General features: G+C 37.0%; 1 protein-coding gene across 2 annotated transcripts in view; it reads right to left on the bottom strand.

Moving 5' to 3' along the window:
* Positions 1-1,188: 1,188 nt before the first annotated feature.
* The window catches only part of LOC127868723 (major facilitator superfamily domain-containing protein 4A-like), a 73,998-nt gene continuing 62,077 nt past the window's right edge, over positions 1,189-13,109 (bottom strand). For both annotated transcript variants that reach the window (XM_052410743.1, XM_052410732.1), the window contains exons 9-12: positions 12,809-12,956; positions 12,353-12,423; positions 8,918-9,035; positions 1,189-4,080 (exon numbers count right to left, since the gene is read on the bottom strand). In XM_052410743.1, coding sequence (XP_052266703.1) covers positions 3,896-4,080; positions 8,918-9,035; positions 12,353-12,423; positions 12,809-12,956 — 522 coding nt within the window. In that variant the 3' untranslated portion in view covers positions 1,189-3,895. The remainder of the gene's footprint in view (positions 4,081-8,917; positions 9,036-12,352; positions 12,424-12,808; positions 12,957-13,109) is intronic.

Raw genomic sequence — 13,109 nt, 5'->3', positions numbered from 1 at the left:
GCCTGTGCAGTCCGCACAGGCTAATCAACGTCAAAATTTCCCGCATACGCTGGATTTTTTAGAAGATACTTTCTTCAAACAAAAACTAAAAGTGTCGCCCCTTCAGCCAACGGGCTTCATACATGTGCGTTTTGTATCTTCCAAGTTAGCCTATGGAATTCTCGAGAATATACATGGGCCTCATTGTGTGGAAATTTGGCTTAATGCGCGTAAATTGTCGTACGAGTTTAGACTGTACAGTTTGAACAGGAGACGACACTGGATTTTCACTAAGAATATACTTCATTTAAACTAGAAATACCATTAAAAAGGAAAATGCCGTCATTGATCACACAGCACAGGCCAATCTACGCACACGAACTCTTTTCACAGAGTGAGACATAACATCTTATTAATAGAAAGTTTAGTGTTATGTTAAGTATTGCTTTCGTAATCAATGTCTTGACAATCATCAGATTGGTCATTTCGAACAGCATTTAATGCACATTAAACAACTCATATTAGGTCGAGCTAAATAGTTATAATACAGGCACTATAACACTATACGAAGTATGTCAAACATAGCACATCAAAAGTTTATTAGTTTGAAGAAATGTCATAATTGAAAATTAATATTCGCTCGATATAACCATGCAAATTATATGCAATACTAAACGCGAGAGCTGTGTTTCTTATGAAGCGTACGTAATTTACTAACATAAGCAACGCACTTAAAAATATTCAAGGGGGCGAACGCAGATGAAACATCGGAAATGTTTACCGAAAGATTCATCTCCCTTTTAAATTACTGTTTATTTTGTATTTATAAATACGTGTTCATAATGATGTCGATAATATGAGCCGCGTTCTGAGAAAACTGGGCATAATGCATGTGCGTAAAGTGTCGTCCCAGATTAGCATGTTCAGTTCGCACAGGCTAATCAGGGTCGACACTTTCCGCCTAAATTGGATTTTTACAAAGAAGAGACTTCTTTTAAACGGAAAGTGTCGTCCCTGATTAGCATGTGTGGACTGCACAGGCTCATCTGGGACGACACTTTACGCACATGCAGTATGCCCCGTTTTCTCAGAACACGACTCATATGCAGAACGATTTCAGAACGAGCAATTAATATGATAACAAATAAGAGACACTTACGCAAATTTTGTTTAAAATTTAAAATACAGAAAAAGGAGAAAGACGCAATGCCAAATATCAATATATATTTATTCCGTCAATGTCCAAAAACAATATTAAACAGGATCATATTGTGTCAACACAATAACCAAGCTTCTAAAATATAAACAAATATGATTGATAAATAACATCGATGTTTCAGCAAATAATAGAAGACATTCTCAAATTCAAATTATGGAGGACGAAAACTTAATAATTACTTAAATACGTGATAATAAAACGTGTTCTATTATATGAACAGTAAATAACATTATATAACTTTGTAATAATACTTTCTTGATTTTTAAGATCTATGTAAATTTGGTTATTCACGTTCGTTTTTTATCATAAAAAATTTTCTTTTTTAAATGATGCGAGTTCCAACAAATCAGATTGTATGAGTAAATATTTAATCACATATTGCAAAAATTTAAACATAACAAGATATGAATGTTTTGATCTGTACATACGAAAATAAACACATATGACATAAAACATATATAGCATAAGATACACCGTTACATATTGCAATACCCCGATTCAAGTGCACAACTGACTATTACTGAAATTTAATAATATAAACTATTAAAGCCATATGTAATGGCAAATAAAGCGTTGTGTTACATACATACCATGTACACCAAGAACAAAGTTACGCATCTTGCAATTTCCTAGCCCGACTAAACCTATGTGAAGTGATTAAAAAGCACACAAATCAATGCGAATACCAGACAAATATGTATCTTTATACGAAAATGACAATGCATCTAAAAATTCATAATGATATATTTTATTAAGTTTTATATCGGAAATCTGGAAAATACAACTTTATATACTGTATAATATAAATTGCCCTTAATCCTGCATACGTGATATCGGAACAGTAAAATGAGTTTCAATTCCGCCACGTGAGTGTGCGATCACAAAAGCATTAATCAAATACTTGATTGCAAAGTTATTTCAACTCCCACACATATTTTCACTCGATTATCATTCCTTTAATGATTTCCAATAATGCCATTCACAATGATGCTGTATAATAAAAAAGAAGGATACAAAATAACCAGTTGCTTGCAAAATGTGTTCATATACTCGAAAACGAATGCGACCTTGAATGATTCGTGAAAATAGTCATCCGTGTTTGCAAATTTGATGTACAATTACTTAATGTAAAGTTATAAAACGTCTTACAATAGTCGTCCGAATAGTTACGTGTATAGAAATATACAACGTCTACACTACAATGTAACCTAGGAAGTAGATTGCGTCCGCCAGATTTGTTGTTTGTTTGGAATTATACCCGTCACATTTGCATGTATGATTTATTGTGTGACCTAAATGTTTGGAATGCTAGTTGGAGTGATAATTTAAGCCAAAAGTATGCTATTTAATGAAAAGCATGCATCACGGTAAAGTCATGTTGAAAACATGATTGATGGTCAAACAAAATAAAATCGAACGCGTGATAATAATTATTTGAGACGCGTTCTGAGAAAACGGGGCTTAATGTATTTGCGTAAAGTGTCATCCTAAATTAGCCTGTGCAGTCCGCACATGCTCATCAGGGACTACACTTTCCGCTTTTATGTTTTTTTCCGTTTAAATGAAGTCTCTTCTACACGAAAATCCAGTTAAGGCGGAAAGTGTCGTCCCTGATTAGCCTTTGTGGACTGCACAGGCTAATCTGGGACGCCACTTTACGCACATGCATTAAACCCAGTTTTCTCAGAACGCGACTCATTTCATCTCTGCAAATCAGAGCACGGTGGAATGAATTAAATACAAAGTAGTTGTCGAATATGGATACCGTTTGTTAATTTGATCGGCAACAAAAACGTGAACCAATCGACAAGACTCGGGTCAACAAGGCTCGCAAACTAAACTTATTTTTAATCGACACTACCCTAGTATAATCTATATTTAAAGACGATTCTCTGTAGTTTTATATGCACTAAAAAATAAACGAATACTGTAATAATATTAGTCTGCTGTTATTTCTTCTAGTTCTAATGATGGCGTAGGAAGAATGTTGAAACGTTATTACATTTAAGAAGCGACATTTCATTCAAAAGACAGTCGGCGTTGAATATATAAGATTATTAACTTTTTAATTCACGAGGAACAAGATTGGTTAAAATTTAACAGACTGATGTTACCCTGTTATAATACAATCGGATGCATACGCTATTTACCATGGCTATTTTTATTATCTAATGCAAGATTTAAAACGACCACGTACCGTTTCTGTCTATTGTGTTTTCATTAAAAAAGAACAATAAAGCGAGCTCATCTTGAAACTTGTATTGTGATAGACTTGGGTCAATCTGATTTTACGCTGATAAATATAATGTTCAGTTTAACTACCCAAATGTATGAATAAGTCTTTGTTATACATGAATTGAGCCGCGTTCTGGGCTTAAAGCACGAGCGTTAAGTGTCGTCCCAGATAAGCTTTTGAAGTCCGCTATGCTAATCAAGGATGACACTTTTCGCCTCGACTGGACTTTGTCTTTTCTTGCTTTTGAAAAATAGAGTTTGGTGTTTTATAGTTCATACGGTAAAGTCCAACCCACAGGTCTAGGTTTATTTAAGTACAGCGACTTCTCGTTCGTGAAGTGACGCTTCTCTGACATAAAACTGTATAGAGATTGGACTAGGCCAACCGTTCGGTAATTCACGTATCCGTTCCTCAGGCATGTAACCAATAGCGCCGATCATTAGTTCTCCATTCTAATACCACTATCGCAAGGTGTCACCAAAGGCGTGCTCCTCGTTCAATGTGTCCTGGTCTATAATTTGGTCAGTGGTGACCTCACCGTTCTCCTGAGGGGCGTAATATTTCACAGAGGTGTTCTTGATTTCCATCTGCTCGCCAAGCGGCGCAGCTGACTTCCGCAGCCAGACGAAAGACGACCCTCTGTTTTCTGAAAGGATCAAAACGTTTCTATTCATAAATGAGCCGCTGTCTTCGAAGACAGGGCTTTTTGCCTGTGCGTAAAATGTGCAGACCGCAGGCTAATCTGGGACAAAACTTTCTTCCTTCATTGGTAAATTGTAAGAAGAGACATTTGTAAACGAACACGTTCATAAAGGCGGAAAGTGTCGACTATGATTATCTTGTATGGATTGCATTAATGAGCTGGGATGACACGTTACGCACATTGATGAGCTGGGATGACACGTTACGCACATTAATGAGCTGGGATGACACGTTACGCACATTTATGAGCTGGGATGACACGTTACGCACATAAATGAGCTGGGATGACACGTTACGCACATAAATGAGCTGGGATGACACGTTACGCACATTTATGAGCTGGGATGACACGTTACGCACATTAATGAGCTGGGATGACACGTTACGCACATAAATGAGCTGGGATGACACGTTACGCACATTTATGAGCTGGGATGACACGTTACGCACATTAATGAGCTGGGATGACACGTTACGCACATACATTAAGGCAAATCTTCCAAAAACGAGGTTCTAATTATTCTTTTACGCATGACACTTATTCAGAGTATTCCGCGAACAAACGATAAACGGCTTATTGTTCGAAAGAGGCAATACGTTTTACGGCTCCAAGTTAACCCATTTACGCATAGTGAACTCTCCCATCCTTCTAAATTGGACCAATTTATTTCCAAAATTAGGGATGTCTAGTATATTTATTTATATTTTTAGAATATTTCTTACAGAAATTCCTGTAAGCAAACAGCGCAGACCCTGATGAGACGCCGCATGATGCGGCGTCTCATCAGGGTCTACGCTGTTTGCTAAGGCTTTTTTCTAGACGCTATGCATAAATGGGTTAACATACGAAGGTCGCAAAGTAAGATTGTTGTACACATTGTCTGGATCTCGAACGGACTCTCTAGAACACAAAACGGGACACCTTCCACTGTTCACGCATAGTCGCCTTAAAAACTCGAACTTTTAGTTGTGTATGGTTACACGGCATTAAGAGATATTTTTCTCAAACCACAATGCGTTTCCGATATATGCTGTCGAGGTATTAAAACGTATTGGCCAAGTTTTCTTTTATAAAACCAGCTGGATATTATAAAAACCTATACTACAAGATGGTATTCTTAAATAACATTAAGATACTGCGTCAAGCACATAACACAATTAAAGAAACGCATAGTGTGGGTTCTCTATATTCTTTCAAACTGAATGTCGTATTAAATGAGACAACCAAAGGAAATCAACTAAAAGCTTTAACGCCATTACGCACATCATATTTATTAACGTTGTCTGTGTAAAACCCAAGAGAGCTAAATGCATTAGCAAATTACTTTCTTCGATCTGTAGCTAAGTTAATTTGACTTAGTTTTCAATGATGACATAAGCTCGATTCACGATAATCTTTTCTTGTCCGATTTATCATGCAACAAAGAATGGCAGATTTTCAGCTCCAACGGTTTCAATTCGAGTGGAACTTTAATTCGCTGAAACACCTTAGTTCGCATGAAGTGAATCGGCAATATTGCATTTGATGTCTTTAGCGCATTATGTTCATTGGCGCTTTTCTACGTAACTGATTAAATAATTTTAGCAATGGCCAGTAATAATATTAATTATATGAAGTGAAAACAATGAAGAAATAGTGCATCAATAAATACATGAGCCGCGTTCAGGTAATACGGGACTTAATGAATTATGTGTTAGTTGTCGTCCCATATTAAGCTCTGCAGTCCGCACACGCTAGTTAAGCACGATTCTTTCATCAATCAGCGGATTTTCCATTACAAGAAAGTTCCTTAAAACCTTTTTCGCAGAACGCGACATATATAAAATGGGGTTTACTGCATGTGCGTCGAGTGTCGTCCCAGATTAGCATGAGCAGTCCGCTAATCAGGGACGACATTTTCCGCATAAACTGGATTTTTCCTAAAATGAGATTTTCTTGAAACGTAAAATATCATACGTAAGCGGTAAGTGTCGTCCCTGATCAGCCCATGCTGACGGCACAGGATCATCTGGAACGACTCTTTACCTATATATATGCATTAAACTCCATTAATGTAGGCCTGCGCTGTTTGCATTCGTCTAAGTGAATGACGCATTTAGATTTACACTGAAACTGCAAATTCAAACCGCAAAATAAGTGCGGGAATGTTAAGTACTTGTGAGTATTTAGGGGACATCCATGTTTACTTAAACAGACAAACACACGTGAACAACTACCTAAATACTAGTTTAAACATCATCATCTCAGAATCTTATCAGACTAAACAGTAAGATTTACTCTATATTTTACTGCGTCTTCCATTCAGCTTAAGAAGGCAAATCATTTCCAGCTATTATATGCTTAGTACTTACCCACCCAGTATCTCTATACTCCGCTCTGTCCAATCCAATACTATAGAGGACGATTATTTACAGCTATTCGATGGACAATACCTTACTGTACATTGGGCTTGCTGTGTACCCGTCTTATTTCAAGAGGACAGCTATTTACGCTCGATTGGTCGTTGTCGGCTCGGGCACTACTTAAACGTACCCTAGGTACTCTTAAGTATACTCAAATGTACCACGGGAACGGAAAATATACTAACACGTACACGGTAATTTATACTGTACCCGATTTTTATTCCCGCAAAAAAAAATCCGATGTCGTCAAAAGCAGCACGAAATACGAAACACAATTCTCTTTGAAAACAAGAATATCAGTGAAACTGATGGATGCTCCCCGATGATGCGCTTTGTCAATCTATGTGTTAATAACCAACTTAATAAATCTTTTATTAGCCGCGGTGACCTTGACCTTGACCCCAGTGACCTCAGACCTCATCAAAAGGTAGAGGCCCATGCAAGGTACCTACATGCCAAATATGAAAGAGAACGGTAAAGTATTGAAGGCCCTATGAGAAACTGTAGGAAAAGCGTGACGGAAAATCTATTATAAGCCTTCGTGACCTTGAGCCCAGTGACCTCATACCCCATCAAAAAGTAGAGGTTCATGCAAGTTTTCTAGATGCCAAATATGAAAGAGATCGGTAAAGTAACAAAAGCATGAAGGAAAATCTATTATTAGCCTCGGTGACCTTGACCCCAGTGACCTCAAACCTCATCAAAAGGTAGAGGTCCATGCAAGGTACCTACATGCCAAATGTGAAAGAGATCGGTAAGGTATTGAAGATGCTATGAGAAACTGTAACAAAAGCATGACGGAAAAATCTATTATTAGCCTCGGTGACCTTGACCCCAGTGACCTCAAACCTCATCAAACGGTAGAGGTCCATGCAAGGTACCTACATGCCAAATATGAAAGAGATCGGTAAAGTATTGAAGGTGCTATGAGAAACTGTAACAAAAGTGTGACGGAAAAATCTATTATTAGCCTCGGTGACCTTGACCCCAGTGACTTCAAACCTCATCAAAAGGTAGAGATCCATGCAAGGTACCTATATGCCAAATATGAAAGAGATAGGTAAAGTATTGAATGTGGTATGAGAAACTGTTAAAAAAAAGTGACGGAAAAAATCTATTATTAGCCTCGGTGAACTTTACCTTGACCCCAGTGACCTCAAACCTCATCAAAAGGTAGAAGTCCATGCAAGGTACCTACATGCCAAATATGAAAGAGATCGGTAAAGTATTGCAGGTGGTATGGGAAACTGTAACAAAAGTGTGACGGAAAAATCTATTATTAGCTTCGGTGACCTTGACCCCAGTAACCTCAAACCTCATCAAAAGGTAGAGGTCCATGCAAGGTACCTACATGCCAAATATGAAAGAGATCGGTAAAGTATTAAAGGTGCTATGAGAAACTGTAACAAAAGTGTGACGGAAAAATCTATTATTAGCCTCGGTGACCTTGATCTTGACCCCAGTGACCTCAAACCTCATCAAAAGGTAGAGGTCCATGCAAGGTACCTACATGCCAAATTTGAAAGAGATCAGTAAAGTACTGAAGGTGCTATGAGAAACTGTAACAAAAGTGTGACGGACAAATCTATTATTAGCATCGGTGACCTTGACCTTGACCCCAGTGACCTCAAACCTTATCAAAAGGTAGAGGTCCATGCAATGTACAACCATGCCAAATATGAAAGAGATCGGTAAAGTATTGAAGGTGCTATGAGAAACTGTAACAAAAGTGTGACGGAAAAATCTATTATTAGCCTCGGTGACCTTGACCTTGACCCCAGTGACCTTAAACCTCGTCAAAAGGTAGAGACCCATGCACGGTACCTACATGCCAAATATGAAAGAGATCGGTAAGGTATTGGAGGTGCTATGAGAAACTGTAACAAAAGTGTGACGGAAAAATCTATTAGTAGCCTCGGTGACCTTGACCCCAGTGACCTCAAACCTCATCAAAAGGTAGAGGTTCATGCAAGGAACCTACATGCCAAATATGAAAGAGATCGGTAAAGTATTGAAGGTGCTATGATAAACTGTAACAAAAGTGTGACGGAAGGAAGTAAGGAAGTAAGGAAGGACATACTGGCAACTATATGCTCCCCGAAAATTTTCGGGGATCATAAAAATGTCCTCAGCATGTTTTTTTAAGTAGGAGTTTCGATGATATAGAGGCCATATTACAGAATATTGACATACATATGAACATAATAAATTTTAAAAAAAAACGACATCGAGAAGTTTTGCGTAATAATTCCCGGGTGCATTTCAGTATATTTTCCGTACCACTTAAAAATACTTAGGAGTACCCGTGGTACATTTAAGTAGTACCCGAGCCGACAATGACCAATCGAGCGCTATGTACAGCTACGAGTGATACTAACCTCTATATTTGGTTGTGTTCCGGCCTAGGCAGACGAGGATGAGGAACAGGACGACGGCGCCGAGGATGATACAGAAACAGAATGCCAGGAAGCTTACCGGACCCGCCGTCACGAATAGCTGAAAACAATGCGATAGATTCATTTAGACTGGTTAAAAGGCTCGATACTTCGAAGGCTTAAATCACGAAGGACCGATATTATGAAAGCTTGAAATTCCGAAAACCATTCACTGCCAGGTTGTCGGGATATCTGCCTTCGGAGAATGATGAATAGCAGGTGGACACATGGATGACAGTTTAGTGATATAGAGGATATTTGTTCATGTCAGTGTAAGATCGTTTGTTATTTCACGAGTGTGCAGCCACGAGTGAAAATATTATTTTTCTATAATCACGAGTAAAATAACAAATGATCTTACACTGACATGAACAAATTTTCTGTTTATTTAAAGCCCATTTTTCAAGAAAATAATTAACAGCTGTTTCCCTTTCGCTGAAAAGTTACCCTTTCTCAGAGTTTCTCCCGTGGCGTGCCACAAAACATTTCAAACACAAAATGACGTCATTAGAGTGACGAAATGACGTCATTATATCCGCGAAATTCTCCAGTTAAACTCTTTTATAAGTAAATAAACGGCGAAAAAGCATAAAATAAAAGGGAATTTATTGGATTCGGTGTAATGTCGATTTAATTCACTCGTGATCATAGAAGAAATATATATAATTATTTATAATAATCTAAAAATAGAAGGAGTTCCGAAAATGTGTTCTTTTCACCGGTGAAAATAACAATTTGTTCTTTTCATTGCTGTTATTTCACTGTAGAAATGTCATGTTCTATCATTAGTTATAAAAGAAATACTTATCTTACTGAACGTGTTTTCAAAAATAAATACGGTTTTAAATGTCACGGCTGTACAGCGATGTGTTCGGAAATGGACATGGAAAAGTATACCATAGATGAACCTTGATTATGACCAATTTAGCATATACACATGCATTTATCATACTATATAAAGAATAATAGGTTGGTGACGTAGATGGAGAATGGTTATCTGGCAAGTCGGAGGAATTTATTTTCGGCTCACCCGATAAGATCCTCCGACGAGCCAGACAACCATTCTCCAACCACGTCACCAACCTATTAATCTATATATCCTGTCACATTTACAACATTTGTTGAAATGTTTCTAAAATATCTTGTTTTCGAGTATTTTGTGCTTACATTTTTAATATGGGAAAATCCACGCGCGAACAAAAACATTGTCACGTCACGTCATGCAAAGCGCTTAGGCTAGCTTCCATCTTGTTTAACAACAAAGAAATCGAGTAAATCGTTATTAATTCAATACACAAAGACGAAATTATACTGTTAAAATAATAATGTTTAAACGCAGTACTTAACATGTATTTGTTTTGGTTTTTTTTTAAAAAAAAACGTTTTTTTTATACCTAATGATAAAATATGACATATCTGCAGTGAAATAACAGCAGTGAAAAGATCAAATTGTTATTTTGTCACCGATGAAAAACACAAATTTTCGGAACTCTTTTTTCTAGTTTTAGATTATCATAAATAATTTTACATATATTTTTTATGATCACGAGTGAATTAAAATCGACATTCCACCGAATCCAACACATTTTCTATTTATTTTATGCTTTTCACTGTTAATTTACATTATAAGTGTTTAACTAGAGAATTTCGCTGGTATAATGACGTCATTTCGCCACACTAATGACGTCATTTTGTGTTTTGAAATGTTTTGAGGCACGCCACGGGAGAAACTCCGAGAAAGCGTAACTTTTCAGCAAACGGGAAACAGCTGTTAATTATTTTCTTGAAAAAGTGGCATAAAAGAAACAGAAACTTTGTTTATGTCAGTGTAAGATTTTTGTTATTTCACTCGTGATCATAGAAAAATAATATTTTCACTCGTGGCTGCGCCACTTGTGAAAATATATTTTCTACGATCACTCGTAAAATAACAAACGATCTTACACTGACATGAACAAATATCCTTTGTATGTTTTATTTAAGAAATAATATTTTTCTATGATGGTTTGTTGTCAAATAACCCACAGTAAGGAGTATAGATTCGTAAGAATTAAATCACGATTGCGAAGCACGAGTGATTTGATAACACGCATCTATACAACTTACTGTGGGTTATTCGACAACAAACCATCATAGAAAAATATTATTTCGATTCTGATTGATTCGGTTCAAGCTTTAGGACGTTAACTATATTTTTCAATACTTCTTAGTACAAAGTTCACTATTTAGTGACGTCAATGAATTGTACAAACATATGACGTCGTTTTCATTCATAAATATTTTGCAAATGACGTCACTTTTAACAATCGTAGAAACTTAATGACGTCACGTTTATTAATGCAACTGAAAAGCTGACAAGCTATAAATGTTTTCTGAATTACGTTTCCTAACAAATAACATTCTTTGTAGGCGTGGTTATGCCACTTATCACCAAATATACAATTTGTTGTTTCATTACATTTATATACATGCTACATTTATTACATTTCTTTTAGAGCGGGTTTTAGCACGTGCATTTTACTGCAATATTTTCTTTATTTATTCGGAACTATTTTCGAAACATTAAGCTCCGCCCATAAGTTACTAAAGAAATAATCGACGGGTAACCGTTGGTTATTGCGGTAATAACCAACGGTATGGAGTTCCGATGCGTAGGAATTATCAAATTCTAGTATTTAAGTGGGTCCAGTTTAGCAAACTTCTTGTATTGAAATGGGTCCACTTTCTCAATGGTATCGTATACAAAAGGGTATGCTGGGTATTTTTATCAAAAATCTTGTATCAAAATGGGTCTACTTTATCAGAGTTCCGGTATAAAAATGGGTCACATTTCGAAAGTCTCAGCGGGACACCCCTACCCTAAAATTTGGGAAGTTATCCCCCCCCCCCCCCCCGGGGATAAACTAGAATATGCGTCCAGCGTAGCTCCAACCAAGCCTGTGTATCCGCGCTGACTGTTCAGTGGCTACCTTATACGCTATATGTTTCGCAAGGTTTCGCGGTTTCAATAGCGGACAATGAATCTACTGACAAATCTGCTCGAATGCTGGGCAGGTCTGGTGCTACACTTGCCAAGTATTGTCTAAGGCCCATTTGCTCATGACGCGACTCATGTAATGGTGGTTTGTGTGGAGTGTAATTTGCATAATCAGTGTGTTAGATGCATAATTGTACCGTTTTAAATTATCCAAGTTGTCAAAATTTCGATAACGCCTTGATTACGAACGCTTAAATTAACTGAAATCTTGAACAGACGTTTAATATACCATATACCGTTGCGAATGTGTTGTGAGTTAACGTCTCATAAACATGTATAAGAATTTGCAAGACATAAATGTTTCTCAATATATGTTATTCAGTAAAGTATTGACTACTTACATTTCCAACTATCACTGGACAAATTGTCTCTCCCAGAGCCGCAAACACCACAAGACAGGACGTTATAGCAGCTGTAAATGTAATAAACTTCGCTTTCAATATCGCAGTGACAAACACATGGACTTGACGACGAATGGGAGATGCCTAAAACAATTCGATAATATGGCGTCTTGTCGCTTAATGAAAGGCCTTTAAAGTGCAGAAACGACATTAGACATTACATTACGAGTCATCTTCTTCATCATGTTTTCAAATTAACGAAACCCACCAAAATGAAAGGAAGAATATTATTGAAACGTTAAGTAGAACGCATAAACATTGAAGTTGGTATAAAAGGAACATTAGTATGACAACTAAACTCATTAAATGGAGTACACAGTTTTATTAAAAGAATTCTTCATATATGGGTATCTAATAACCATTGTTAGAAATGTAAAACACGATTTTAAGACTCACCATTGACATTTACAAATTGTTCTGTAAGCGCCATAGCGGTCGGAGACATGCTTGACATAAAGAGTCCCAGCGCGCATGTGCCAATGTAGACTGCCGCTCTACTCGTTCTCCAAATGAGCGTAATGAGCAGTGCAACCGCACAACCAGTCTGAAAGATTTAAAGCAGAGGAAGTGCAAGTGATGTAAAATGAAAATCAAAGAAATCCAACACAGATATTTAGGGAGGAAGTTTAGACGTAACGTAAGTATTCTTTCTATTCATCCTTATGTAAACGAACGTTTTACAGCATACATATTGCGT

The sequence above is a fragment of the Dreissena polymorpha genome, chromosome 1 (genome assembly GCF_020536995.1).
Source record: "Dreissena polymorpha isolate Duluth1 chromosome 1, UMN_Dpol_1.0, whole genome shotgun sequence".
Taxonomy (NCBI): Eukaryota; Metazoa; Mollusca; class Bivalvia; order Myida; family Dreissenidae; genus Dreissena; species Dreissena polymorpha.
This window is presented reverse-complemented; position numbering and strand designations above follow the sequence as displayed.